The sequence below is a fragment of the Anser anser genome (assembly GCF_964211835.1).
Source record: "Anser anser genome assembly, chromosome: 4".
Lineage (NCBI taxonomy): Eukaryota > Metazoa > Chordata > Aves > Anseriformes > Anatidae > Anser > Anser anser.
In genome coordinates this window covers 24,823,294-24,851,240 of record NC_139724.1, presented here as the reverse complement: position 1 = coordinate 24,851,240, position 27,947 = coordinate 24,823,294, and the positions used below count along the sequence as shown (strand labels likewise).

The window sequence follows — 27,947 nt, the reverse complement described above, 5'->3', positions numbered from 1 at the left end:
AAAATTGAAGTGTGCATAATAGATGTAGTAATTTTCTTAGTAAGCATTTATTTCTGTATTTCTGATCCATAAACAGAATACTCATTTATTGTCTATCAATGTTGAAGAGATTAGAAGCATCATTCGGTTGGGGGGGTGGGGGTGGGGAGAGGAGGCTACTGCTCAGAAAAAATGTGATTAGTAAGAACTGTTGTCTTTGCATTTCTTCCTTTACAGCTGGAGATGACACTAAACAATGCTAAGCTTCATAACTGGCAAAGAATGAAAACTTTACAGAAATCAACTTGTTCTACATATAAATAAAATCCATAATAGTGTGAGCTCTCCATTGTCATCTTCTCAAAGCTTCTAAGCACTGGTAGTGTCCTGTATTAGAAAAGTAGCATCAGCTCCAGATTTCTGAAAAGCAATTTCAGGTAGAATAACTCACAACTTTGGAGTTACCCTAATTACCACTATGTGAGAAAAAATTCTCAAAAATTTGAAATCTTACAGAAGTTTAATTTACAATTGATTATTTCCTGTCTGCTAATCTTCAGAAAAACTTTACTTTGTCCTTGAAAACAATATTTCAAATGCTTTAAAAATTTGATAGATGACAATTTAAGATGCATATCTCTAGGTATTACTTAATTCCCAGCTTAATTCTGTAAAACCTTGATTTCCTACTACTTTTGTTCAAGCTCCAGAACTAAAGGGCCAAAGTAGAATATATTCCTGGGGCTTGACAGGACTGAAGTTACTTTGCTGAATAGTAGAATCAATTACAGAATATCCTGAGTTAGAAATGATCCACAAGAGTTCAGCTCCTGCTACACACAGGACTGTCGAAAATCAAACCATTTGTGTTTGAGTGTTATTTAAATGCTTCTTGAACTCCAGCAGACTTGCTGCTGTGACCAGTTCCTTGGGGAGCCTGTTCCTGTGCCCAGACACCCTTCTGGTTAAGAACCTTTTCCTAACATCCAGCCTGAACCTCTCTTGACTCAGCTTTGTGCCAGTGTCTTGGGTCCTATCACTGGTCATGAGAGAGGAGATCATTGCTTGCTGCTCTGCTCCCTCTCGTGAGGAAGCTGTAGGCTACCATGATGTCTCCCCTCAGTCTCTTTGCTAGACTGGACAAACCTAGTAACCTCAGCTGCTCTCATATGTCTCCCCTGCTAGACACTTCACCATCTTTGTAGCCCTCCATCAGATGTTCTCTAGTAGTTATGTCTCTTTTATATTGTGATGTCCAAAACTTCACACAGTACTTGAGGTGAGGCTGATTATAGTACTTGAGCTGCACACAATACTTGAGGCAGAGCAGATTAGGACAAGCCCTTCTCTTGACTGGCTAGAAATGCTGTGCCTGATACATGGGATATGGTCGGTCCTTTTGGCCACCAGGGCATGCTGTTGACTTGCATTCATCTTGCTGTCAAACGGAACCCCCAGATCCCTTTTTGGGGACTATTTTCCAGGGTTTGCCCCATCCCAGATGCAGAATGTGGCACTTACTCTTGTTAAATTCACACAGTTGGTGATTTGCCCAGCCCTCTAATTTGTCAAGATCTCTCTGCAGGTCTTCTCTACCCTTAAGGGAGACAATGCCTCCTCCTAGACCAGTGTTATCTACAGACTTACTCAGTATACCTTAGTATAGTATAGTAGTTTCTATGGCTTATGACTTTTAATCCATCTTCTTCTTTTGTATATCATGTGACAAAAATAAATTGATTGGAACCTGAACATGTATTTCCCACTTTGCCTCTTTCTTGAAGACCTTGCAGTATTAGAACTGGATTCTATGTTGTATGATAGGGTAATATTTTGCTTGTAATTAAATATTTTATAAAATAATGATGCTATCAAGAATCTATCCTTATAAGCAGCAAGGTATGTTTTTTTTTTGTTGTTGTTTTTATTTATCTAAATAAATAATGAACCCCTTTCTGATGTCTGTTCTTTGCTCTTGCTTTTGGCAAAGTCAGCTTCCTTCACTGAGTAAGCAACCTCTTATTTGACAGCCATGTCAACAACAACAACTTAAACTATTTGGTTAAATCCCCTATAGTTCAGTTGTAGAGTTGTAGATAAAATGTTGGGGGTGGGCAGGATTCAGAATTTGACTTTCCTTGTTTGGTATCACAGAAGAGTTTTCAATAAAGAACTGCAAGAGTGTGTGTGGAAATGAAGCCAGAAAGAAGAAATACAGATAAAGAATATACAGACTGGCTCTTATGGAAAACTATGTTCACAGTTCCAGACTCCAAAATATAAACCCTTTGTATCTCCCCACCTTATTTGACAAGCGAAGATAAATCTGTTGTATCCACTTTCTGTTTCATGAAGGTGACAAAACTTTTTGATTATCACTTATCCTATTCCTTGAACTTATGGAAACTGAAAATGCTACAACTTGTAAGACACATTTTGCATTTTCAGTTAAATTGTGCTTCTTTTGTTCTGTAATTTAGGAGAACGTTCCAAAAGTTTTCATAAGAAAACTTTTAATAGTAGTTCATCAATATTACTGAAAATACTTAATTTGAGCAAGCACTTCAAGTTCTTTAGAAATAAATTTCTATTGATTCTATAACTCAACACAAAATTTAAAATGTAAAAATCAAATATGAAAGATTTTTTGTCCTGTAATGCTGTACATTAGTTGCAGGTTATACACATAGGGTTTAAGAAAGAAAATAATTCTTTTGACTTTTGCAGTTGCAGGCTTTATCAAATAAAGTATGAAGACTGATTATTTTATATACCTTAAATCAGACTGATTTTTCATATACATAAGTGTGTGCATGTATATATACATATGTGTATAACTGTTTCCTGTGGTCTAAAAAATATTTCATCAGAATTAGTTACGGACTCTACTTCAAAGTCTGTACAAGACTATGTTATAAATGTGTTATGTTTTAAATACAAACCTAATTTGAATGTAAAATGTTTCTGGGTATGATTTAAAAAACAAAACCTTTTGCTGAAGTTAGACTGCCTTGTACAAAAAGAAGATTCATGTGTTTACTAGTAACAGTGGTAAGAAATGGAAAATCATTTGGAATGATCATAAAAAGCTATAATCTTTGCACAAAGTAATCCATAACTGCCATCATCCTTGTCCAAATTCAAGTATTAGAATTTTTAGACCAGCTAAAAGACCAGGAGAATACTGAGAGAATCTGAAGAGGGAAAAAGAATCAATAATGTTGTTCCCTGAATTAACACAAAACCAGTGATTAGACTATAAATAGTCCAATGAAGAATGGGCTAAAGGAAATGTAATCAGAAATATTTATTGTATCAGAGACTGTTCTCTCTTTTTTTAATCATTTGAGATAAGTTATTCTGATTCCAGTGCTCTGTTATATGAAAAATAATTTCCCTTACAATAAATATATTTCCATTTAAGTTCACAGGCTTAAAAATTGCTATGGTTTATTCTGCAGTTTTATCTTTTCTAATTTATTTTTAACATGATAATAGACTGCAAGTGGTTGATATAAGACAGAAGACCTAATGACTCTGCTTTTCTTGGGAAGAAGGTATTTATAAAGAAGGATTTATAATTAACTGATAGTAAATCATAAGCTGTGCAGGGTGTTCCTCTATGGGGTGCTTTCAGCCATTGCTTTCTCTCTGATGATAACATATTAACATAATGGTCACTATACTTTCTGAGGACTTTAGTAGATTTTAGGTGATTTCCATAGACATCAAGAACTGTATTAAAGCAAAATAAGTACTGTTGATCCATTTATTTGGATTGAGAAACTGGTCTTCAAGAGAAAAAATGCTAAAGACCACAACTGGATTAAAGGTAGCCATGCAAATAAAGATCTGTTAGCTTTTATTTTCATTTTGCATGCTCTGGCTCAAACTCCTAAAGTGAAGATTTTTATTTTTTTCTGAAAATGAATACATTAACAAACTAGGCATTATAGATGGATCTTTAGATAGTCTATGACCTTGGACAGTTATCTTTACTTTTGCCAGCTAGTCCCAGCAAAACAATGACGTCTTATTTTATAGACTAGAGTATCACAGAAAGTGAAGTAGCAGTTAAAACATTTGTTGTTTTTTTTTTCTTCAAATATGTATTACTAATTATATCCTTCAATAGAATAAATACCTACGTACTTTATTTTAGAAACTGACTTTAAGTAGGTAATAAACGTTTATGCCAGTATTTTAAATTTTGCCATTAAGATTGAAAAAGTGTTTTTATTTTTTTATTTTTTATTTTTTTAACTATATTAGCAAAATAAGAGGTGCTTTAGGCAATTATGAAATTTCTATAATGTTATTTTTAAGTCATGATCAGATGCATGGAATATAATCTAGGAGAAATACACATCTTCACCCTAACATTAATGGCCAGTGTGAATAACTTGAGCCAGTTGGGCTTGAGAAGGCTGTTAGAAAACCTAAAAGTACTTTTATATATGTTTTTTTGCAAGAGAGGGGTTATAGCTACTATTGCTAGCTATAATTGCTGTAGCTACTAGCTACGTTAATATCAGCGTATGTGTTTAACAGAATTCCTCACTGTTAAAACCATAGCAACTGCCAAATGCTAAAAATTACTGTTTTAAGAATTAATATTTTCTTCAGGTAAGTATTTTAAAGATTAGAATTGGTAGATATTGGTTGCTAGCTGCACTTCCGTGCCGGGGTTCAGGATGAGTAGCAGTGATGTCCTTTGAATATGTCTGCACTAAAATCGCTAACATAGTTGTCTTTTACTGATTTTATTCCCCTATCCAAAATTTACATTTGCTTCTGTAGACTAGCTGGTTGGCTGGAAAAAAAGGTACAGATACAATGATGTCATATGGAGAGGACACAGATGATCTACCAATACAGAGATCAATTTTTATTTTAAGTGCAAGCCTTATCAAAATACTTGGTGCACTTCTTGCTGTGCATCCTCTCCCACGTTATCAGAATCCTAATCTTCTGCCATAACAGCAAGGGGAAGATACCTCTTCTCTATATGAAAAGCACAAAACTGTTTACATCCCAGCCTTTGAGTTATGCATCCATTCCATCTGTGGCAGTAACTTCCCATAAGTAATTATCTAATATTTCTACCTTTGAATTTCATCCCAGAGGAGTGACTACAAGCTTCTTAATATAGCTGAAGTTCCTGTTAACAAAGTCAATCAGGTCAAATACAATTTTTGTTTTCTCAAATATAATGTAAAAAAAAATTTACATGTTATATATATATCAGTTATATGTACAGTGAGAAAGTCAGTAGTAGCCTTTGTGTTTTATTTATAAGAGTTGAAATGAACATGTTTTTACAATCTGGCATCTACGAAGATGATAAACCTTTCCTCAAATGCAGTTTTGCTGAACTGGCAGCTACATGTGTTACCATTAAGGAGAGGAAAACAGAAAAACCTCTCTCTATACGCTACATTTGTACTTTGTCCAGGTGTCTACTCTGCAGTTGCATTTGGCACTAGTACACATTTATTAAAAACTAAAATAAAAGGCAAGTGTGTTTCTGTATAAGATGATTTTTTTCCTTAAACTTACTGCAATTGTTTCTGTGGAAGATAACTGTGGTTGGCTTCTAGGTGAGGGAAAGCAAATGCAAGTTCCTCCTGTAATAATGTTGTGTTCCCAGTTTTGTAACTGTTTTCTATGGAAATGGAAGCTTTTTATAGAGCTTTAATCATTTCTGGTGAGGAATCTTACAGATTTCAGTAGCAGCCAAGGCTTTTATGAAGGCTGACTTTGAACTTACTCAGTTATAAAAACTGCTGTACACCGTGAATAGTAATAATTGGACTATTTCAGGAATGTCATGGTTACAGGTCAAACTTGAATGTTTGAAATAATCTTTTTTGATTCATTAAACTGTTCTGTAACCAAGTGTTCCTCATCCCCTCTTCAACATAATTGAGGAAAAATTAAGAGTTAAAAAGAAACAAACAAACAATACCACCACTACCCCCCAAAAAGAGACAAAACAAAACCAAACAAAAAACAAAACAAAACAAACACTGAACTAAATGTAATGTAAAGAAGCATGACAAGATGAAAACATTGATGTGGATGAAAAGGAGTGTCAGAAGAGATTTTAAAAGCTTGGTTTTCTTAAACTAGTCAAAAAGAATAGCTATGTGGTTTTTATTATTATTATTATTATTTTACCCACCTGCAGTATTTTCTTCCTTTCTCTTGTCCTCTGAAAATAATTTGAAAAATAATTTAAAATGTTCTAAAAATATTTTTGAAGGAAATTGTGATATAAAATTGTTTCTTCATGAAAGCACTTAGAAAATGGTGTCTAGCCATGAAGATTTGGAATTGTCTTTAAATCAGAGTGATATTTCAAAATTGAACCTGATAAATCCTGCAAAGACATTATATAATGTGTTTTAAGGGTAACAGCAGAGTTATAAATTGGGAGCACATGACCCACAGACACTCAGGTATTCCTAGAATGATAGTGAAATCATTCTTGATGACTGCCTTTTAGCTCCGTGTACATGCAATTAATTCCATGTTTATGGACTTCTGCTGGTTGAGTATACATCCTGGGGGTAAAGAGGGACATTCAGAAAGAATGTGAAAAGGGTTGGCTTTCTCTGGCCATGGGTGTTCTTTATTGGTTCAAGGGGCAGATATAGAGCTGTGTGTGTGTTCCACAACTACATCAGTTCAGAACTTCTTACGGACAAAAATTCTTCTGGGCCTATTTTGTCTCTTCTGCACTGTAATGTTTATTCAAATACTGGGGCTTTTAACTACAGTTACACAGCTGCAGAAGGCTTGCTCTCAGATTGAATGAGGTTGGGATATACCTCATGTGATACACCTAACCAGTCCCTTACCTTATTCTATTATCTTTGTATGTAGCTGCTCTGAGTTGCATTTTTTTTTTTTTTTTGGGTGGTGGTGGTGTTCCATTTTTCATTTTGGGTGGGGAGAAGGAGAGAATACCATGTACATAAGATGTAAAGCTTATTATAGGCTGTTGAATGTGAACTAAAGCATATTTTGTCTACTTATTAAGACTCTTGACTTCTAACAAATGTCTGGTACTGTACAAAAGAGAATCCATGTAAATCATGAGTGGCATGAACACTCTTAACTCTGTTAATAGCCTGATCAAATTACAACCTTTATCTTCAAAATCAGAAGTGTTTCTAGAGCAATTGTTTGGAAGTACAGGTTTAATAACGCTGTTGATTTCCAGCTCAGTTACTGTCTGTTCTGCTCCACTCTCTAATACCTGATTGTCTTGTTTTCCACTGCCCAAAGGAAATGCAATATAAAAGTAATTGTGGGATAGTATGAATGTTTGTCATTTCTGTACTTGTGCCAAGAGTTATCAGGGAATCTGTAGGTTACTTTCCAGCACCCAAAAATTACTAACATACAGGTTGAGTTGCTTTTATTTACTTGTATTTAAAAATTCTAAACACTATTTCAGATTCTCTTTCATTAAAAAACAAACAACAACAACAAAAAAAATTATAGTTGATTACCAAGAACCATATTGAAAAGTTGCTGCTAACTGGAGTTCTCTGTGGCTGCTGACGTATTTTATCTCTTTGAAACGTCTTTTATGGGGGAAAAATCTCTAGTCCTATGGCTGGTCACAAGAGAGGAGAAATCTGTGCCTGCTTCTCTGCTCCCCCTAGTGAGGAAGCTAGAAGGCCACCATGAGGTCTTCCCTCAGTCTCCTCTTCACTAGACTGAACAGAGTGACCTCAGCTGCTCACAGTACTTGAGGTGAGATTGCACCGGCACAGAGCAGACTGGGACAATGCCTTCCCTTGACTGGCTAGCAATGCTGTGCCTGATGCACCCTGGGATACGGTCAGTCCTTTTGGCCAGCAGGGCATGCTGTTGACTTGTATTCATCTTGCTGTCAAACAGAACCCCCAGATCCCTTTCCAGGGGCTGCTTTCCAGCCTCTCATCGCCCAGACTGTAAATATATCAAGGGTTGCCCCTTCCCAGGTTCAGAATGTGGTGCTTGCTCTTGTTAAATTCATAAAGGTGATTGCCCAGCCCTCTAATTTGTCGAGATCTCTCTGCAAGGCCTCTCTACCCTATAGGGATTCAACAGCTTCTCCAAATTTAGTGTCATCTGCAGAGTTATTTAGCATATATTTGAATCCTGCATCCAAGTCATTTATGAAACTTTAAAGAGAACTGTCCTAAAATAGTAAGTCACTTAAGGTGATTTTATTAATTCTGATGAAGTCAATGCAAGATGCCTCCATACTGTATGCATGAAAGTGAAATATTGTTGGGTTTAGGCTTCCTGTCTTAACACAGAGTAATTTTCAGTCTTCAGTAGCTTTTGTTGCTGTTGAGTATAACGTATTTTGTTCGGACAACTAAATACCAGTTGCATATTCATTTTTCTCTTAAGGTGGCTGATGATGAGAACATGATTGAAGTTATTCTTACCATTTTCAGTTGTTATCGTATACCTAAAATGACACATTGTCACTAGAGTAAAATTTATGCTCTAATAACGTGGCTGATAAAAAATAAGTTCATGGTGAAATAGAGCTATTTAAAAATGAATTGTAATATTTAGTATCATAGTATCTAGGTTACATTTTTTATATGGCTGGAGAAAGGTGAAGAATAATAAAAGCTGCACAGTTGTTGTCAAGGACACGAAGGTGTCACCATCATACTAGAAATTAGATCTCTGCTGTAAATTCACTTGAAACACAGATATCAATATTAAGTATCTACCAATTATCTATTGTTTAAGAAGCTTTGAATTTTTAGATGAAAGCACTCCTGATTGAAAATAAATAAATCAATGACAAGTCCGGTATGAAATGCATTAGTATTCCAAATTAATTGCACTGAAGGAACGCTGATGTGAAGACAGGAATAGGATTGGGATTTTTCAGCTTTAGTGAATAAAATTGTGATTCAAGAAGTGAGATTTCTTTCATAGTAGCAGAATTTTTAAGTCTGAAATCTTTTTAGTGGTGTTTTAGTTATAGACACACATTCACTTTGGGATTAAATTAATTGTGTGTTTTTTTCTTTGTTTTGTTTTTATGTGCTTTTCTATCAGAGCTGGCAGGATAGAGAAATTGCTAAAAGATAAAAATGTGTAGGAATTATATTCATTGTCTTACTAGTTTGATTACTTCTGTTTTGGTTGTTTTTGGTATAGGCTGAATGCTCTCTGCAGTCCCCATTTCAGGGATTGTCCAGTTCAGCTACTTGACTGTCCAGCTGTTATTAAATTTACAGGTTTCTTGCAAGAGTGCTTGGGATAACTTAAATGTCTTTGTAATGATTTGACACTGCTTTTGCAACAACTTTAGACCATAACTTAGTTTCATGGTTAGCTTATCAGCTTTGACAGTAATTCTAAACTAAACTAATAGGGTTTATTTTGTACAGAAGTCTCCAGTGATGGATGTGTATTCTATCATTCTCTTGTCATTCCCAAAACTTTTTCTTAAGCTACATCTTACATCTATTTCTAAAACAAATAGTTTTAGAATAAATTGTTCTTTGCTTATGTGGTGATTTTACTCGGTTGGGCTGCTGAGCTCCACCACAACTGCTCCGTCACTCCCCCTCCTCAAAGAAAGGGGGAAAAAATATGATGAAAAGGGCTCAAGGGTTGAGATATGGTCAAGGAAGTCACTCAATAATTATTGTCACAGGCAAAACAAACTCAGTGTAGGGAGATTAAAGAAATTTATTGCCTATTACTAACAAGGTAGAGAAGTGAGAAACAAAGGAAACAAATCAAAAACACCTTCCCCCATCCACCCTCTTCCACTTCCTACCCCTGAGTGGCACAGGGGAACAGGGGTTGCAGTCAGTCCATAGCACTTTGCCCTTTGCCTCTGACATTCCTTCATGGTTACTCTTGTCTGCTCCAGGTGGGGTCCCTCCATGGGATGCCATCCTTCCTGAACTGATCCTGCAAGGGCTTCCCACAGGCAGGAGCTCTTCAAGAACTGCTCCAGATATGGGTCCGTACCATGAGGTCCATCGGTCAGGAGCAAACATGCAACAGCTCATTATTGAGCATCCAATTTATTGTTTATATGGAAATATCACTTCATGTAAACAGGAGTCTATACAATACTAGCACTCTAAAAAGGTAGTTCTGGCTTCAAAGTGAAAGGTATTTATACCTCTTCTGTCATGCTTTTTTTAAAATGATGTAATTATGACATGATGGCAAAATCATACTGAAAAAATAAAGAGTATGAAAAACAAAGATATTATATCTTCATATTGATGTACATGTCCTTTCCTTCTAAAGAGAGAACAAATGTAAAAATGAGGAAAACCAAAACCAAAACAAAACAAAAAAAACATAGCCTCCTAAATCTCTGCCTGGTTTTATTAGACCTGCAGGAAGGCTGGAGTGGCTCCTAATGTTTGTGATTGTAGTAGGCAGATGAAATCTAACAAAATTCATTGCTTTAGAGACAGAACTGGAAAATCCTTGACTGAAGAAAAGCCTAACCTGAGCAAATATCAGAAGCCTTAGATCTTTCTTTAAATCATGTCTCAATTTCCTCTTTTCTCCCTTCTATGTTCTTTCTCCAGTCACTTGCTTTGCTCCTAACTGCCCTTCCTCATTTTGCTCCACACTGTTACTCCCAGGTTTGGTTTCAGGTTCAAATTCCTGCTCCCCTTTAGACAGAAGACAGGGAAAATGCTTGTGCTGGAGTTTGCAACCTAGAAGCATTCTCTTTGGTGCTAGGCTCAAATGAGCCTTCAACCTTGCATAAGAATTCCCCTGTGAATTTCAGCTGTGGACCCAGGGTGCACAGAGTGCTGTGGCTGCTGTTAAGCTGAAGCCCAGCTATCAGTGCATGTCCTTGCTATCCAGGAAGCTTTTAAAAGCTTCTACCTTGTGAAATTCTGTATTTCCAAGAGAAACGCAGTTCTATGAACCAAGGCAGAAGAAACGGAGTATTGATTACCTGTAACCTTTCTACTGCCTTTTTTTCTCACTGGGTGTGGGTGATGATTCTGTCTTTCAAATTAGTTCCATTTAGTTGCACTTCTCCCCTCACATCATGGGCTATAAACAGACCTCACGTTTCAGCTTTTGTTTGGTATACTTTTTAAAAAATATATTTTTGGGAGAGAAAAAAATAGCCTTGCACAATAGGTGTGAAGGGGAAAAGGTGAGAATAACTGAAGAGGAAAATTACTATTTAGGCTCCCATGAGAATATGATATACATTTGGAAAAAAATACAAGAGAGGACGGGTTAAATGTGGCTGAGGTAGGACTATAGCTCCCTGGATTTGAAATTCAGCAGTCATTTGTGCAACACCAATACCCTATAAATTGTTTGAAATATTATAAATCTAAAAGAGATCATAATTAAAATATCATTGAATTTGCATAAAATTAGGGTGATAGTTTAAAACTTGGAATAATTTTTCTTCCTTTTTTTTTTTTTTTTTTTGACACTCCAGAACTTATTTTATCTAGCAAAGGGATGAAAACAGCTGTTATCCTAGATGTCCATATCAAGGACAGACAGTAGCCTGAAAAGCAGGGTACCTGGGGGAAATATGACAGCACTTGTACAAATTCTAATCTGCTTATGCCAGACCAGAATCTCCCTCTTCCAGCCACCACTGTAGTGGCATTTTCAATGTGTCATATAGAATTGTCAATAATTCTTTTTCATATGCAGAAAATTTTCAAAATGCATGCCTCAATAATCCGATTCCCCCCCCTCCCCCAAGATGTCTTGGACAGTCTTAGATCAAATCTAATAATAACCATCTGAAGAACTTTTAAGAACACCTGCTATTTTCATTTCTTTTATTTGAGTAAAAGTTGTAGACTAATATTAGCAGCCACAAGTGGTCATACCAGTGGCAGTCAGGAGACTGAACATCTGCTCATTTCTGCAAGCAGGCAGCAGTGATGGATGGGCCATGATTTAAGGGGCATGTGTTGGCAACAGGCTTTGTGGACAAGTGGTTACAGCTACTTGCTACTGATTAGTCCCACTAGAGAAGAGGGAGTTTCTGTCAGTATTCTGACAATCTATACAAAGAGGTAGGGAAAAAAGAATTGCGCTATGAAAGTTATTACCGCACTAGAGTAGACACATCAAAATGCTGACAAAAATGAGGAATGACTAAAGATGAGTTGTGCATCTGGTTTTAGGCTTTAATAATTAATAAAATGGCAAAGGTCTCCAGATGACTTAATGTTGTAGGCAATTGCATGTAATAAAGACATCATAGCTATGCCAAAATCCTCTGGAGAGTATAGTGGAATGCATAGATTCTTAGTATCACTGCAGTTTTCTCAAGTATGAACATCAGTCATTATTTCCTCTGGAACCAGTGATGGTTCCGTCAGTGATGGAAGACTGAAGAAAAAATAATTCAGGATATTTCCCTTGTCTGTTTCAACAATTTTACAATTTTAATCTTTTTTTTTTTTTTTTTTTTTCCTCCAGTGCATAAAGTACAAGACCAAATACAGAATTCTGACATGGACACTTCTGTGAGCAGAATAAAACTAAACAACAAAACACACACACACACACACACACACACACACACAAAAAGTGATACAGTATGGGCTCTTAAAATACAGAAAGCTGTCTACATTGTTTTGCAGATATGACTCATTAAAAATCAATAAAAGGACATGGCTTTTACATAATCATTTATTAACTATAAGGTAAGAAGAAAAGAAATTTCTGGCTTTTACATAGACTTAGAAGCAAAACCAAACAGTGTCTGGGTAGTTCTAAGATCAAATCAAATCCTGTATAAATTCCACATATTGATATTGTATACTTATTTCAGACTATGGACAAATGGCTTCCACTTCATTTGAAATGGGAATTATGAGTTTGTCATCCATATCTTTGTCTTAGCACAGATGGAAAGCATCTGTGTTCTGTAATGCGCATTATCAGTTTAGAAGTAATAGTTTTTCAATAAGGCTTGTTACTTCTAAATAATAATTTGAATGTAAAATGTTGTTGTGGTTTAACCCGGCTGGCAGCTAAACACCACACAGCCGTTCGCTCACCCTCCCCCCTCCCTCTCTGGGATGGGGGAGAGAAACGGGAAAGTGAAGCTGGTGAGTTGAGATAAAGACAGTTTATTAAGACAGGAATATAATAATAACAATAATAACAATAATAGTGATAATGATAATAGTATTAATAATAATAATGTGTAAGAAAACAAGTGATGCACAACGCAATTGCTCACCACCCGCTGACCGATGCCCAGCCTATCCCCGAGCAGCCGGCCCCCCACCCCGGCCAGCCACCCCTATATATTGTTTAGCATGACGTCAGATGGTATGGAATACCCCTTTGGCCAGTTTGGGTCAGCTGTCCTGGGTCTGTCCCCTCCCAGCTCCTGCTGCACCCCTAGCCTGCTCGCTGGCAGGACAGAGCGAGAAGCCGAAAAGTCCTTGGCCTGGTGTAAACACTGCTCTGCAACAATTAAAACATCGGCATGTTGTCAGCGCTCTTCTCATCCTAATCCAAAACATAGCACCCTACCAGCTACTATGAGGAAAAATTAACTCTGTCCTAACTGGAACCAGGACAGATATCCACCCTTTATTCCATACCATTTATGTCATGCTCAGGTTACACTCTTTTCAATACCTTGTAATTAAGCACCGTTTTCATCTATGATATATAGCAATCATGGTAGTGATGACATACAGTATTATATAATAATTAACATACTACAATTCAACTCATGGGCTATTCTCACCCAGTATCAAATCCCCTTGAGGTACACACCGGACCTCCCCATTCTTTTGCATTACCCACCAAGCGCATCCAGGTCCCTGAGCAAAAGCAATTCCACGAATGGGTTTGCCTTTTCCTGAGGCAGGAGTAGCCCAGACTGTCTTACCCAGCATGTTTCTTACGTGCACTACAGGAACTTTATCCCCTTCTACAGTGCGTAACAGGTTTGATTGGGCAGGTCCAGCTCGATTGGCAGATCCCCTAGTATTGACTAACCAGGTGGCCTTTGCCAAATGTGTATCCCAATTTTTGAATGTCCCAGCACCCATTGCTTTCAGTGTAGTCTTCAACAGTCCATTGTATCGTTCAACTTTTCCAGAGGCTGGTGCACGATAGGGGATGTGATACACCCACTCAATACCATGTTCTTTGGCCCAAGTGTCTATAAGGTTGTTTCGGAAATGAGTCCCGTTGTCTGACTCAATTCTCTCTGGGGCGCCATGTCGCCATAGGACTTGCTTTTCAAGGCCCAGGATAGTGTTCCAGGCGGTGGCATGGGGCACAGGATATGTTTCCAGCCATCCGGTGGTTGCTTCCACCATTGTAAGTACGTGGCGCTTGCCGTTGCGGGTTTGAGGGAGTGTGATGTAATCGATTTGCCAGGCCTCTCCATATTTATATTTCAGCCATCGTCCTCCATCCCAAAGAGGTTTTGACCATTTGGCTTGCTTGATTGCAGCACATGTTTCACAGTCATGAATAACCTGTGCTATAGTGTCCATGGTCAGGTCCACCCCTCGATCGTGAGCCCATCTGTATGTTGCATCTCTACCTTGATGGCCTGAGGTGTCATGGGCCCATCGGGCTATAAATAATTCACCTTTATGTTGCCAGTCCAGGTCCACCTGAGCCACTTCAATCTTAGCAGCCTGATCCACCTGCTGGTTGTTTTGATGTTCTTCAGTAGCCCGATTCTTGGGCACATGAGCATCTACATGGCATACCTTTACAACCAGGTTCTCTACCCAGGCAGCAATATCTTGCCACAATGCCGCAGCCCAGATGGGCTTGCCCCTGCGCTGCCAGTTGTTCTGCTTCCATTGCTGTAACCACCCCCACAGGGCATTTGCTACCATCCATGAATCAGTATAGAGATAGAGAACTGGCCACTTTTCTCGTTCAGCAATATCTAAAGCCAGCTGAATGGCTTTCACTTCTGCAAACTGACTCGATTCACCTTCTCCCTCAGCAGCTTCTGCAACTTGTCGTGTAGGACTCCATACAGCAGCTTTCCATCTCCGATGCTTTCCCACAATACGACAGGACCCATCAGTGAACAAGGCATATTTCTTCTCATTTTCCGGTAGCTTGTTGTACAGTGGGGCTTCTTCAGCACGAACCACCTCCTCCTCTGATGATATCCCAAAGTATTTGCCTTCTGGCCAGTCCATAATCACCTCCAAGATTCCTGGGCGACTGGGGTTTCCTATTCGAGCCCGCTGAGTAATCAGTGCAACCCACTTGCTCCATGTAGCATCAGTTGCATGACGTGTAGAGGGGACCCTTCCTTTGAACATCCAGCCTAGTACCGGCAGTCGGGGTGCCAGGAGGAGCTGCACTTCAGTACCGACCACTTCCGAAGCAGATCGAACTCCTTCATATGCTGCCAATATCTCCTTTTCAGTTGGAGTATAGCGGGCCTCAGATCCTCTGTATCCCCGACTCCAAAACCCCAGGGGTCGACCTGGAGTTTCCCCAGGTTCTTTCTGCCAGAGGCTCCAGGTGGGACCATTCTCTCCGGCTGCGGTGTAGAGCACATTCTTTACATCTGGTCCTGTTCGGACTGGCCCGAGGGCTACTGCATGAACTATTTCCTGCTTAATTTGTTCAAAGGCTTGTCGTTGCTCAGGGCCCCATTCAAAAGCATTCTTCTTACGGGTTACTTGGTAGAGCGGGTTTACAATCAGACTGTAATTTGGAATATGCATTCTCCAAAACCCCACGACACCTAGGAAAGTTTGTGTTTCTTTTTTGCTGGTTGGTGGAGACATAGCTGTTATTTTGTTGATCACATCCATTGGGATTTGACGATGTCCATCTTGCCATTTTATTCCTAAAAACTGGATCTCTCGTGCAGGTCCTTTAACTTTATTCTGTTTTATGGCAAAACCGGCCTTCAGAAGGATTTGGACATTGTAGTGCTTTTATATATATATATATAAATTGTGTAGCTGTGCATAGCAAATCAGTTGCTCAAATCACTTGGAAAGCATGCTGTGGCATTTGAAATAAGCCGCAGGTAGTGAAGCTGCTGAGCTGTAAACCTTGTGAAGTGGGAGTTAATTGCATGTTTTGGTCATGTGGTCACATGCTGCTGTTGCTAGGTTATCTCAGGATGAGAATAGATGCTGCATCTGCCAATTGCACAAGGGAACAAAATGCTTTCATGTCGTATCAGATATGCTGAGACCATGACCTCATCCCACACAGGCTTATTAACAGTGATGGGCAGGAGTTAAGGCCAGCTACCCAACAAGCAACTGCTCTGAAATACTCTATGCACTAGCACTGAAATGAAAAGTCCAGTGTTAATGACAAAACCTATGCATATTCTGCAGAAAGGCAGGCTGCATCTTTTCATTGAAAATAATGTGAAGACATACTACATCAACTTTAAATACTTGTTTAGGAGTGAATATATTTTCCAAAGCATTTGATGTGTGCCACACAGTTTTATACCATAACATTGTGGTAACCTATCACAAAAATTTGCAGAAACGTGTTGCCCTGAGGCATTGGATTCAGCAGGGCCTTGCTGACAAGTACAGACTGTTCAGGACTGCGTATAGTGCTCTTGTCTGTGTATATAGCCTTTCTTCAGACTGATTTCCTATAATCACCTTTTGAAACAAAGTTGCTGGAAATGATATATGCACTCTACATCCAATATTCAACATTGAAAATAAGTTTACTAACAAATATCTCCATTTAGGGAGATTTACTAGGAAAAGTGAATTAGTATATTTAAATGAGTTTATTATCTTAGAACTACTTCTAGACATCCACTGTTGCGCCAAACACATATGTAATCTGAATTTTCTATTTTTTCCACTCAAAAATATTGGTGTGGAAAGTTGCTATGAGTAGTGTGTAAAGCCTTTTATCGAAGTTTTGCTTTAGGTCTCTATAACTGTGGAAAGGAGAAACATCCTTAGAAGGTTAATTTACCATAAAGAACAACATTAGGCTGTGAAAGATTGAGGAATTTCACATTTTTCCACTATTTGACTAACTTACAGTAGGAACACCATTTTTTAATAGTTAAACTTAAATGATATAAAAGTTTAGTAGCAACGGATAGTTAATGTGATTTTCTGCTCACTTGAGGGGATTCAGTTGAAATGGGTCTTCCAGCAAAGAATAGCATAGTTGAAAGCAACTCAACAGAAAGGAATCTTTGTCCTTTCACAATCTTCCCTGATCCACAGAATATGAAACTTTAAGCCATGCTGTTACTTGAAGTTGCATTTACTATAAGTTTGAATGATTGATGTTGAATATAGGACACATAAAGTAGCAAGTGGTGACAGGATGGTTGTGTAGGGATTAACAAAGTCCCTCTGTGAGTATATCATGCAAGTCTTTGTAGACAACTACTTGAAAATCTTCTGAAATGTCCAGCACCAAGTACAATTGGACACAGGATCTCAAAAAGCTGTCACGTTGTGACATGATTTGACTTGACATTTCCTGGTTCTGTGCTATGATTTTGATACTATATGACAGAAATATGTTTTTATTCGATATGACCTTTCCAGTTACTTTTTTTCTCATTTTGGGCACCAACCTGTTTTTGTCTGTCTGTATGTTTAAATGGTCTACATAGTGTCTGTATCATTCAGTGTAGTTATAACACAGTTATTCATTGTGGAGTCCATTAGTTGATACTTCCACAATTGACTTAAGCAGTTTAATGTCAGTAACAGTTTTCTGTGACAGTACACTTTCATCCCTCAAGCAACATTTAGTGGAAATGTAATAAGAACACAATCAAGTCAAACCATTCTTTACTAGATATATGCATGCCACTGTGACTTTGCTTTCTAAAAAAAAAGGTAAAGGCATTATTTACTTGCCAAATGTACTACTGTGTAGACAGCACTAGATTGTCTGCACTATTTGTCATACAACCTGTTGTTCAAATAACATAAAATTTCTAAACTGCATGACCCAACACTGGTGGTGCCAATGGCACCTAAATTCCAAGGCCTACACATGTGAGAGTGAGAAATGTTTTGCGTCTTTTTTTGGGGTTATGACCCTGATCTCCACTATCCCACCGCTGAAGTCTCTCTCCCAACTCTAATTCTGCCTTGGTATCATCACCTCCACCCCATGCTTTGCTTTAAAGTCCATACTTCCAAAATTTATACTGGATGTAGCCACATTGTTTTTATCTTCTTTCTTCATTAGAAGTTTGGAAATTATGAACAAAATCAAATAATGTATGTTCTGAACTTGGTAAAAATAAGGCAAAATTGAGATCAGAATTTGATCTTCTAATAGTCAATGTCACAGAGAAGTATTATGAGAAAAAATGTATGCTAGATAATGTCTTCATGTTTTTTAATAATTTCCAATGTCCTTGCTATGTCTTAATTTTAAATTATTGACACAATTGTCCTGAAAATAAACTGTCCATGAGTTAGATATTAGATTATAAAAACAACATGGATTGAAGTTATACAAATCAATCCTGTTTCACTCAGCTGCAATCTGAACTTCTCTTTTTTTTTCTCAGAAAATTTGCACATACATCATAAATATTCATCTTGAGATCAGTTTCTTCACCACTATTGAAAAAAAAAAACAAAACCAAACTTTTTTCTGTTGTTTGTGTTTCACATGCTCCACTTATCACTAGTTTTCAAGGTCAATGAACTTTTCAAAGAAAGCTTCTGCACTAAAGTATGCTTAAACAATGTTCAGAGGAAGAACATTCTGCAGTGGATATCATGCATATTTTCCCACCCTTGCAAAGCAGCATGAATACATTATTTGAGATTAAATCTTGGGTAGTTAATATACTAGCATGTAAATAGCTTGACATAGATTACTTTATTACTTTCCTTGTAACAAATATAACAGATTCTTGAAAAAAAAATCTGATGCATTTACTATTTGTTTCTTTCTGAAGTGTCTTTACTATGATGAGGTAGATAAAGAGACTTTTTGGCCACTAAGAACTGCTTAAGGAGAAAAAGAATAAGAATATTTTTTCCAGAGTGCTGGAAACAACCCCCCTACACATCACTATTCTACTAATTTATTTATCAAGCTATGATCTTTTAATTCAGAAGTGTTTGTTTAAATGTGTATTTTGTTTAAGCATAATATGCAGTCTACAGAAATGCATGCATGTGCATAGAAAAGAAGATTATTGGACAACAAGTTGTGATTAGTTTTTTTTTCTTTCCTTTTTTTTTTTTTCTTTCCTCAATTTTTTTGGTATGTTGTTCTGCAGGTCTAGTTGTCTGAAGTAATAGCTTGACATATTATTTATAAATGGCTCAGCGATATATGATTACCTTTCTTCAGTTACAATCAGTTATATTGATTTTTCTTTGTGTACTTGCACTTGGTGAATACTGGTAAGAAACTGAATTCCTAATCCTTTTTTTTTTCTACTATTTGTTCTCTTTGTACTGAATAATATTTATTGTAGCTGTATAGAAATCGTTTAATTTGTTTTCCCCAAGTCTAAGTAAATATTTTATCCTTACAAAACTTATTTAGAAGTTTATTAAAATTTAATAATTTCCATCTAACCCTGCTGCTTTCATTTTGTCAATGATCTGACTTTATTTATTGGTTGCTAGAATGTTTTTACTTTTACCTTTATAGCTTCAAAATTCATAATGACAGAATGCATTTTCACTAACAATAAATGAAAAATTATTATAAAGGATGAAGTCCTCTTTGATGGTGTTGCACTCTTGTAAGTGGATATTAAATGTCTGTAGACCACACACCATACTGCTGCTTTTGTTTCAAAAGGTTATTGTCTTGCATTAGACTGACTTTATACATTGTATCACTCAAATTTATGTTGCTTTCAAATAAAAAAAAAAGTCCGTATGCATATCTGAGCTTAGAACAAACTGGATTAGAAGTATGCTAAAAAAGATGTTGATAGATGTTGACAGAGTAATAACAACAGAAAGGAAAAAACCTTCTGTTTCCCCAAAAGATAACTTTTTTGGGGGGTGGTGAGGGGAAGGGGGCAGAGGATAGATGTTTGCAACCTTTAAGTTACTCTTTTCAAAAAAGTTCAGGGTCAATGTAGTCAATACAGTGGTCAATACAATGTAGGTCAATACAGTGTCTCTCTTAAATAATTACACCACTGTAAGCCCCCAGTCAAACAACAGGAAAATAAATTTTACTCTTGATGAAAATCTGGCTCACGTGCACCCTTAGGGACATGTGCAAGAAGTATGAAAAACAGTACAAATGCTTAAAATATATATAAATATATAATATTCAATAAGTTGAAAACAGGTGTTAATGAGCTTTGCAGATTCTCCGACTGAATTACACACAAGCCAGTTTACACTAATGTGACTACATTAGTGAGGTGATGAGTGTATTCTGCCTATCAGCCAAGGAAATTTAGTGACTTTGTACCATATAAATGAATCTTAGTACCTGCCACCTGTAGCTCCTCACATTTGAGTTTTAGTTTGAGTTCTAAAATAAGTCTTCTCCTGGTTTTGAGATAAGATAAATTTTTGTTGTATCCCGCAGTTTCTTGAGTTTTGTGTTATACTGTTAAGCTATCAAAAGAAACTTGAAGTAAAATGACATCTGAAGCTGAAAAATTATTTTAAAAAAAAATCATATAACAAATAAACTCAAATCAATGGGACAGTCTCCAGGCTTTTCCTCCTTTTGTCTCTCTAGACCTTCTTCTTTTCCATCTAAGAGGAGGGGGAAGGGGGTAGGGTAGATGCCATACACCATGGCATTGTTGAATCATCATGTTTCAGGACTAGTTTTGTTCTGAAGGATCCTCTTTAAACTTGATATCAATTTTATAAACATATATTATACAATTAATATATTCTTTATTTTGTATTCCTAAACATTTTTTGTTTAGATATGCTGCCTAATACAAATTGTAAAATTCATGCACCTGGTTCTATTTTACCTAGTACAATGTAAAGTATTCTACCTAGTCATAATATAAAGTGCTTAAAGTAAAGAAGCTCAACAAAAACTCTTATTTATTTTCTTAATTTTTTCTTCAATGAATAAAAAATATAGACTTGAGGAAGCATCCAAAGGAAAACTGCTTCATAAGTTTATTTCTGAATATAAGATGATTTCAGAGTTATAGATCTCTTGAGTCTGTAGATTGTTTCAGTTTGTTTCCTGAGTGGTTTTGTAAGTGATGAAAGTGCTCTGAAAGTGTTGTCTATTTTACCTGCAATATTTCATTTCTTATAGTTTCAGATCATCCAGTGAAAGGAACCAATGAAGTAAGAATGAAATAGTCTACAGATTTGAATTTTAGACTAAGACAAGGTCAATGTTGTACTTTAAAACTCCATTTTTCCTAATTTCTATTAAGTGAGTTTTCTGAGTCTCCATGTTCATACATGTACTTGTGGTTTAACCCCAATGGGCAGCTCAGCACCATACGGCTGCTAGCTTACGCTCCCCAGGTGGGATAGGGAAGAGAATTGGAAAGATAATAAGTGTGAGTGCTTGTGGATTGAGATAAAGACAAAGGAAATGCAAAACAAGGAATGCATTTACTACTTCCCATGGGCAGGCAGGTGTTCAACCATTTCCAGGAAAGCAGGTGTCCTCATGCATAATGGCTTGGAAAGCCATTAAGCCAAGCACCACCCTATCCATCTTCCTTCTTCTTTGCCCCACCTGTTATTGCTGAGAATGACACCACATGGTGCGGGACAGCCCTTTGGTCACTTTGGGTCAGCTGCCCTGGCTGTGTCCTCTCCCAACTCCTGGTGCATCCCCAGCCCTCTTGCTGGCAGGCCAGCATGAGGAACTGGAAAGTCCTTGGCTCTGTGCAAGCACTGCTTTGCAAGATGTGAAAATATCAGTGTGTTATTACCACTAATTTCATCAAAAGTCCAAACCACAGCATCACACCAACCTCTATAAAGAAAATTAACTCTATCCCAGCTAAAACCATGACAGTAATTTAAAATTTTGCTGGCTTTTCTATCTTATTCTACATTGCAAATATAAGTAGTAAATTATAGAGCTCTTTCCACATAAAAGATCCATATTTATTAGCAATGAGTGCAGTAAGTTGCTTGCTTTTTCCATCTGACATCTTTTTAGCTCTTGTTTCTGACCACTATTAGCTATTGAGGTTTTCTGTCACAGAACCTACCACTTTCATTTTTCTAGGCATCCCACATGCTCAGTGAGTTATTTAGAACGGATTCAGTTCAGATTACTATTAGACAATGCAAGTGACAAATAATGATCTTGTTTTGACTGCTAGTCTTTGATAGATTCCTTTGTTTATTTGCCTGATTGCTCATTAGTTCATGATTAATATATATATATTTAATTTAAAGATTACTTACTTCTTAGTTACATTTATTTTTCATTTGTTTATCATACTTTCTGACCCACATTATTTACATGTGGTATATTTTCAAGCTTTACCTGGCTATTTAGTAAGGTCATCCACAGTGGCACGTCTGTTACTCCTCTGACAAGTCACAGTCCTTCCTAACAAGCCTCAGCCATGTCCAGCACAATTTGAATAGTTGCAATTCATACCTTGGTCAATGACTGTGTCTCTGGAAAGATCTCAATAGCTGTCTAGAGAAACTGAAGTCTTGAAACTTATATGCTTAACAATTTCATTTATTTCAATGTTGAAGGCTTTGCTCCCAATACTGCTCTTCTTCCACTGAGAGGTACAGTAACATTCAAGGCAGGCAGCACGGAGCTAGGAGTAAAATGTTTGTTTTCCTTTTACCTTGTTTTATTTATATGACTGCACTTGAACACAGAGTGGGAAGGAACGCTGGTTCTGACTGTGAATAGTTGCTCACAATTGCTTCCAGCTGTGGCTGCTTACAGCTTCCAACAAATCCATGTTTAATTGTAATTGTGAGCTGCAGGTGATTGCAGTGGCTTCTACATGATATAGCACTGTTGCTGTGGAAGTGTATGTATGTATGTGTGTATGTGTGCGCATGCACTGAGGCAGCCATAGAATGGGAAAGTCAGTTTACAAATTTTGTTATAATGTGCTGGTGAAGGATGTTTATATTCTGCAAAATGTATATAACTAGATAGAACTTGTATTTTCAACTGAGCATGTGTGCATATGTATTACACGTAGTGTCAGTCATTGACTGTCAAATTTAATTTGCATGTACAAATCTATCTCTGTGTGCATTTCTCTTTTTTTTTTTTAAGCAATTAAATTTTGTAATTAAGTAGAATATTAAGTAGAATAGTTTTTCAAAAAGAAATGCAAGCTAGTCACATGCATCTCTAGGCTTAGATATGACAGAATGTTGCTGGATGGTTCCAGGCCTGAAGATATTTATAGACAATATGTTGGCAGATGCCATTGGAAACAGAATCACTAAAGTAGTGTGAAACTAGAAAAGAGAAATGAAAAACTGGGTGCAACAGAGCCTCTATAAAATAAATTCCTCTCAGTGAGGCTAATCTGTGCATTACCATTTTGGCAGGCCTGCAATAAGGGACTGGAATAAATCAGATCATTAGAAAATATTCAGTTATGAAGAAGGAAAAAAATACTTCAGGAGATAAATTTGTGGTTATTAATCATCAGTCACAGAAAAGAAAAATAATTAACCTGCCAACAGCTTAATCTGTTCTTTAAATTAACATTTTTGTGCAGAATAATGTTTGAGTGTTTTGGTGTTCAAAATAACTGAAAAGTTAATTTGAAAAGCCTTCTCAAAAACTATATATAGATATCCTTGCTAAATGTGGGTACTCATGACAAAGATAATTAACATCTTCCATTTAAAATAGTCTAGTTTACAAGATCAAGATGACACTTTAAGATTAAAAGTCAGTTGTAGTAGCAGCAATGGAATGTTTTGAGACTGTAAAACACATTTGTTTTGCAGAACTATGTTTCAAGCAGTAGAAAAAATGTTCCAGGTGATAGCAATTAATGGCTTTGAATGGAAACACTCCAGATGTTTCTATGGCAATGTGGCATGTTAAGAAAGGAATCTTAGACAGTTTTTTTTATGGGCATAGACATAGTGCTAAGAGTGGGAACTGTCCCCTCTTGCTTTACTACAGATCTCATTTGAGATCATTTATGTGTTTTTGAAAATTTCATTACTATATTACCTTGAACAGAGAAGTATTTTAATGAACATGAAAGATTTTCACGTCTTATAAACAGAAATGGGGTAAATGGAATAAAAGGTAAACCCTTGGTGTATTTTCTTCCAGAGCAGCTATGTTAGACCAAGCTCAGTGTGGGAATGGTTGGAAAATCTCAACCTGAATTGGGAATCTGAACCTGAACGTCATTAGTATGCACCAACAGCCTACTAAGGGAAAGAGGAGTCAAATAGTCTTCAAGAAATAGAAAGGGATTGGTGCACACTATGGTAATATGTCCTGTATTTGGCACTTATCATTTGTTTAGCTCAATTCTCAGCTTTCAATAGTCACCAAATTATGGTTCCATCAAGGAATGTGTGCTAGGTATTTTATCTGAACCTTTTCAGGACCTTCTGTCTCTGCCAGATTGTTTTCTAAAGAAAAGAAATGTGTGTAGGCCAGAAGAGGAGCCACTGGCTTGATTCATCAGGAGGCATTTCTGATACTGGTTGCAAGAAAAACTGCTGAGAACAGTTCAGAGCTTGCTTCTGGATTTATTGTTTAAAATCTTATAAATAGATTTATATAAAAAGAAATATAAAAATATAAAAAAGAAATATAAAAAGAATACAATGGGGGGGAAGGATGGCTCTTACATGTAGAAAAGTAAATTTCACTCTTTATCATAAAAATATGTATTTCAATTTACACAGTGGACCAAAACTCTGGCCTTGAAACAAATATTTGAACTAAATATTGTTAGATAATGGAATATTATTCCAATTTTTATTTCCTTTAAAGGATGATAAATCCTTTAGAGATGGTTTGATATGAAAAGACTATTTTATATTTAAATTAATTAAATTTAATATATTAAATTATATGTAGCATTAATATTAAATGTAAAATATTATTGACTTGCAGGTCACACCCTGCAAATTTTGCCCTACTGAAGTTGTTTGAAATATGTGACTCAGGAACAGGTTTTGCTGACGCTAAGATAAAAATGGAATTATATTTATGCAAAATCACGTAGGCATAATTTTAAATATGTGTTTCACTTGAAATACCTCCTCAGAGTTTTTACCATCATGATAGACTAAACAGTCTGGGACCTTGAGGCTCTGAAGAAGCTTTTGCTCCTCTATGACAGTTATTCAAAACATAGCTCGAGGAGGCCACCTTTCACAGTTGGACAAGTAGGCCATGACAGTTCTTCCCTGAGGATTAAATAAGCGGTACTGACATGAATACAAAATCCATTGTTATTGCTGTTAGTTTAACCACTGACCTACTCCTAGCCCTTGGATTAATGAACACCATCATAGAACTTTTATTTTGTACTTTAATTAAGCAATGATCTCTGGGGGACAAGTGCTATATGTAAAACTCTTACTGACCTCAGTGGGAAAGAACAGTACGTACTTTTCTCAAGGCAGACAAGATGATTAAAATGCAAGACGAATTAATTCAGACATGGGAACCTGAATTTAATCTTGGTCAGTACTCCATCCACTTTTCTTCCATCTCATTTTTGCCCTGAATGTCTTTTCAGCAAAAATTGTCAAAGGGAAAATACAATGGCAACTTGACTTTGCTGTAGCTTTCTTTAGCTGATTAGCACTGACAGTCTTATTTTGCCACCTGTGGTATAGACCACCTCTGGACAGTAGTCAAGGATCTTGTTCAGACCTGAAGATTTTGGTGATACTTATTCCTGCTAATATTTACAGCATAAAGCAGGAAGATTTGAGTTGTGAATTTGAAATCATGCCAGATCTTTTTAATAGCTTATGACATTAAAATCATGATGCTGTCATATTTCAAAAGTATGTACTTTATGTAAAATATTTTTGGAAAAAAAATATTTTTCATGTATTACTTATATTTAATATCATGTCCAGAACTTATTCTTTCAATAACATGAATTGGATTATTTTTTTTTTTTAATATAGAAAAAAAAAATTGACTATCTATTTCAGAAAATAAGTCAAGGTTTTGAAGAGTCCCAGAAAGTGATTTTTTTCCTGACCTATTCCAACTAAAATGTGTGCTTAATGATAGATATAGTTATATATCACCCAGTCATGGTATATATATAATCCAGTGACATATATATATCACCCAGTTGTGATATATAAAAAAAAGGCCAACATAGTTGAACAGTTATTGAAGATTATCTTGCTGATGAAAAATACTTTCTAAATGTATGTTGTTTCTTCAAGTCTATGAGGACTCCTGTTGTATAGAAGGAATTGAATGATTTCTCATAATTGCTTAGTATGATGAATTTGCTAATTAAAATATTCAAAAACACTTGAAATATGTTTATTTTTATCAAAATATAACTGTAGGACTCTGGAGGTCCAAATTAAAAACTTTAAAAAACTTGAGCATTTTGGAAAGTTTTCTCTCTTGTTTAAATTGTGCATGAAAATATTTTAATTTACCATTAGTTTGAGCTTGTAAATTTCCAGCTTTCACTAGTTTTGACTTTATTTCTTTTATTATGCATACTATATAGTGTATAATAGTTATACTGTAATTTTATTCTTAAAAATAAAGCTGTGAGCTAACTCATATAATTTTTCACAACTTTAAAGTGCCAGGTAATGATAAAGAAATTAAAATTTTTGAGACCTCCAATCACTTTTCACGGTCTTCAGAAGTATGGTGTAATGATTTTCATGTACTTTTTGACACTGTAATGGTTTCAGACACATTTTTCTCTCTTTTATTTTCCTTCCTCTGATTCCTAGGCAGGAACAGAGAACAGTCCCAGACTCTTTCACTCTTTTTCTTGCATGACTGTTTATTACTGAAAGTTATAGCATGTATTTGCATGAAGACATGCACATATGTCAGATGTTTGACAGATTTGTGGCCATTTAGTGATTGGCTGAACATTCACAGAGCTAAAATGTGTTTTCACATGAAATGCATACAAAAGCAAACTCTTTATTGAACAACTTGCCAAGATAATAGATTTCTCCAGTTCTTAAACCAGAGGCCTAAGAAAGAATTTGTAGAAAAGAATTATTGAATCCACTCTATTGATGGATGGTTTTTTTGTTTGTTGTTGTTGTTTTGTTGTTGTTTTTGTTTTTCCTCATATTCAGATGCACTCACACAAGACATTTGCTTCAGCATGTTGGATGATCCATAGTTTCAACTGAAACTATGTCTCAACTTGTTCAGCAAATCTATATTGTATATTCACATCTTTCCTGCAGAGTTATGGAGGCACTTGAAGTGTTTTGAAGCCCACGGGAGCATAGTCAATTGCCAAATGAATAACTTCTTCTTGTGAATCAGAATAGAAATAATTCTCTTTAGTCATGGGATCATGTGCTTTTTCTGCTGTTTCTGGCTGCTTGTCATGATCTCTTAACATGTTTTCACAAATGGGTGATGTATATTCAGTTTGTTAATAAGCCACTTGCAGAAACCCAGGCAGTTCACTCAAAAAAAAATAAAATAATAATAATAAAAAAGAATAATTTTGTCACTTTGACCTCTATACACTTTCCACCCTTCATCTCAAAACAGATGTACTAGGTAGTAGAAGGTTCAGAAAAGTGGTGCAGCAGGAATGAACAAAATGCTTTGGAACCACCTTCATACAGAAAACAACTTTCATATTTCAGTCTTAAGAATTAGATGAGGGGAAAATAAAGTAAAGGTCAAGGAAACAAAAACTGGTCTGGAGAATGATGGATAGGAAAAACTATTATCTCTTCTGCTCAAAATAAATATCTCAAGGAATCAAAATAGGTAGTAGAAGACAGGTTCAAAAGTAATAAAGTCATTTTTCATGCAACGGATCACAACTGTGAAATTTCTTGTTCATG

General features: G+C 36.3%; 1 protein-coding gene and 1 long non-coding RNA gene across 2 annotated transcripts in view; one reads left to right on the top strand and one right to left on the bottom strand.

Annotated features, from left to right (window-relative positions):
• Positions 1 to 27,947, top strand: part of LOC310899227 — a 128,270-nt gene that overhangs the window by 48,704 nt on the left and 51,619 nt on the right. The gene's annotated exons all lie outside the window — the stretch shown is intronic.
• LOC310899211 (uncharacterized protein) lies at positions 140 to 27,947 on the bottom strand. Its single transcript, XM_083835370.1, has 2 exons — positions 22,549 to 27,947; positions 140 to 21,827 (listed from the first exon to the last, which is right to left on the bottom strand). Exon 2 carries the CDS (start codon positions 15,798 to 15,800, stop codon positions 13,728 to 13,730), a length of 2,073 nt encoding a protein of 690 aa, XP_083691496.1. The 5' UTR covers positions 15,801 to 21,827; positions 22,549 to 27,947; the 3' UTR covers positions 140 to 13,727.

Excerpts from the sequence above, each read along its gene's own strand:
- LOC310899211 (XM_083835370.1), bottom strand. The coding sequence starts at position 15,800 with ATGGATGTGATCAACAAAATAACAGCTATGTCTCCACCAACCAGCAAA.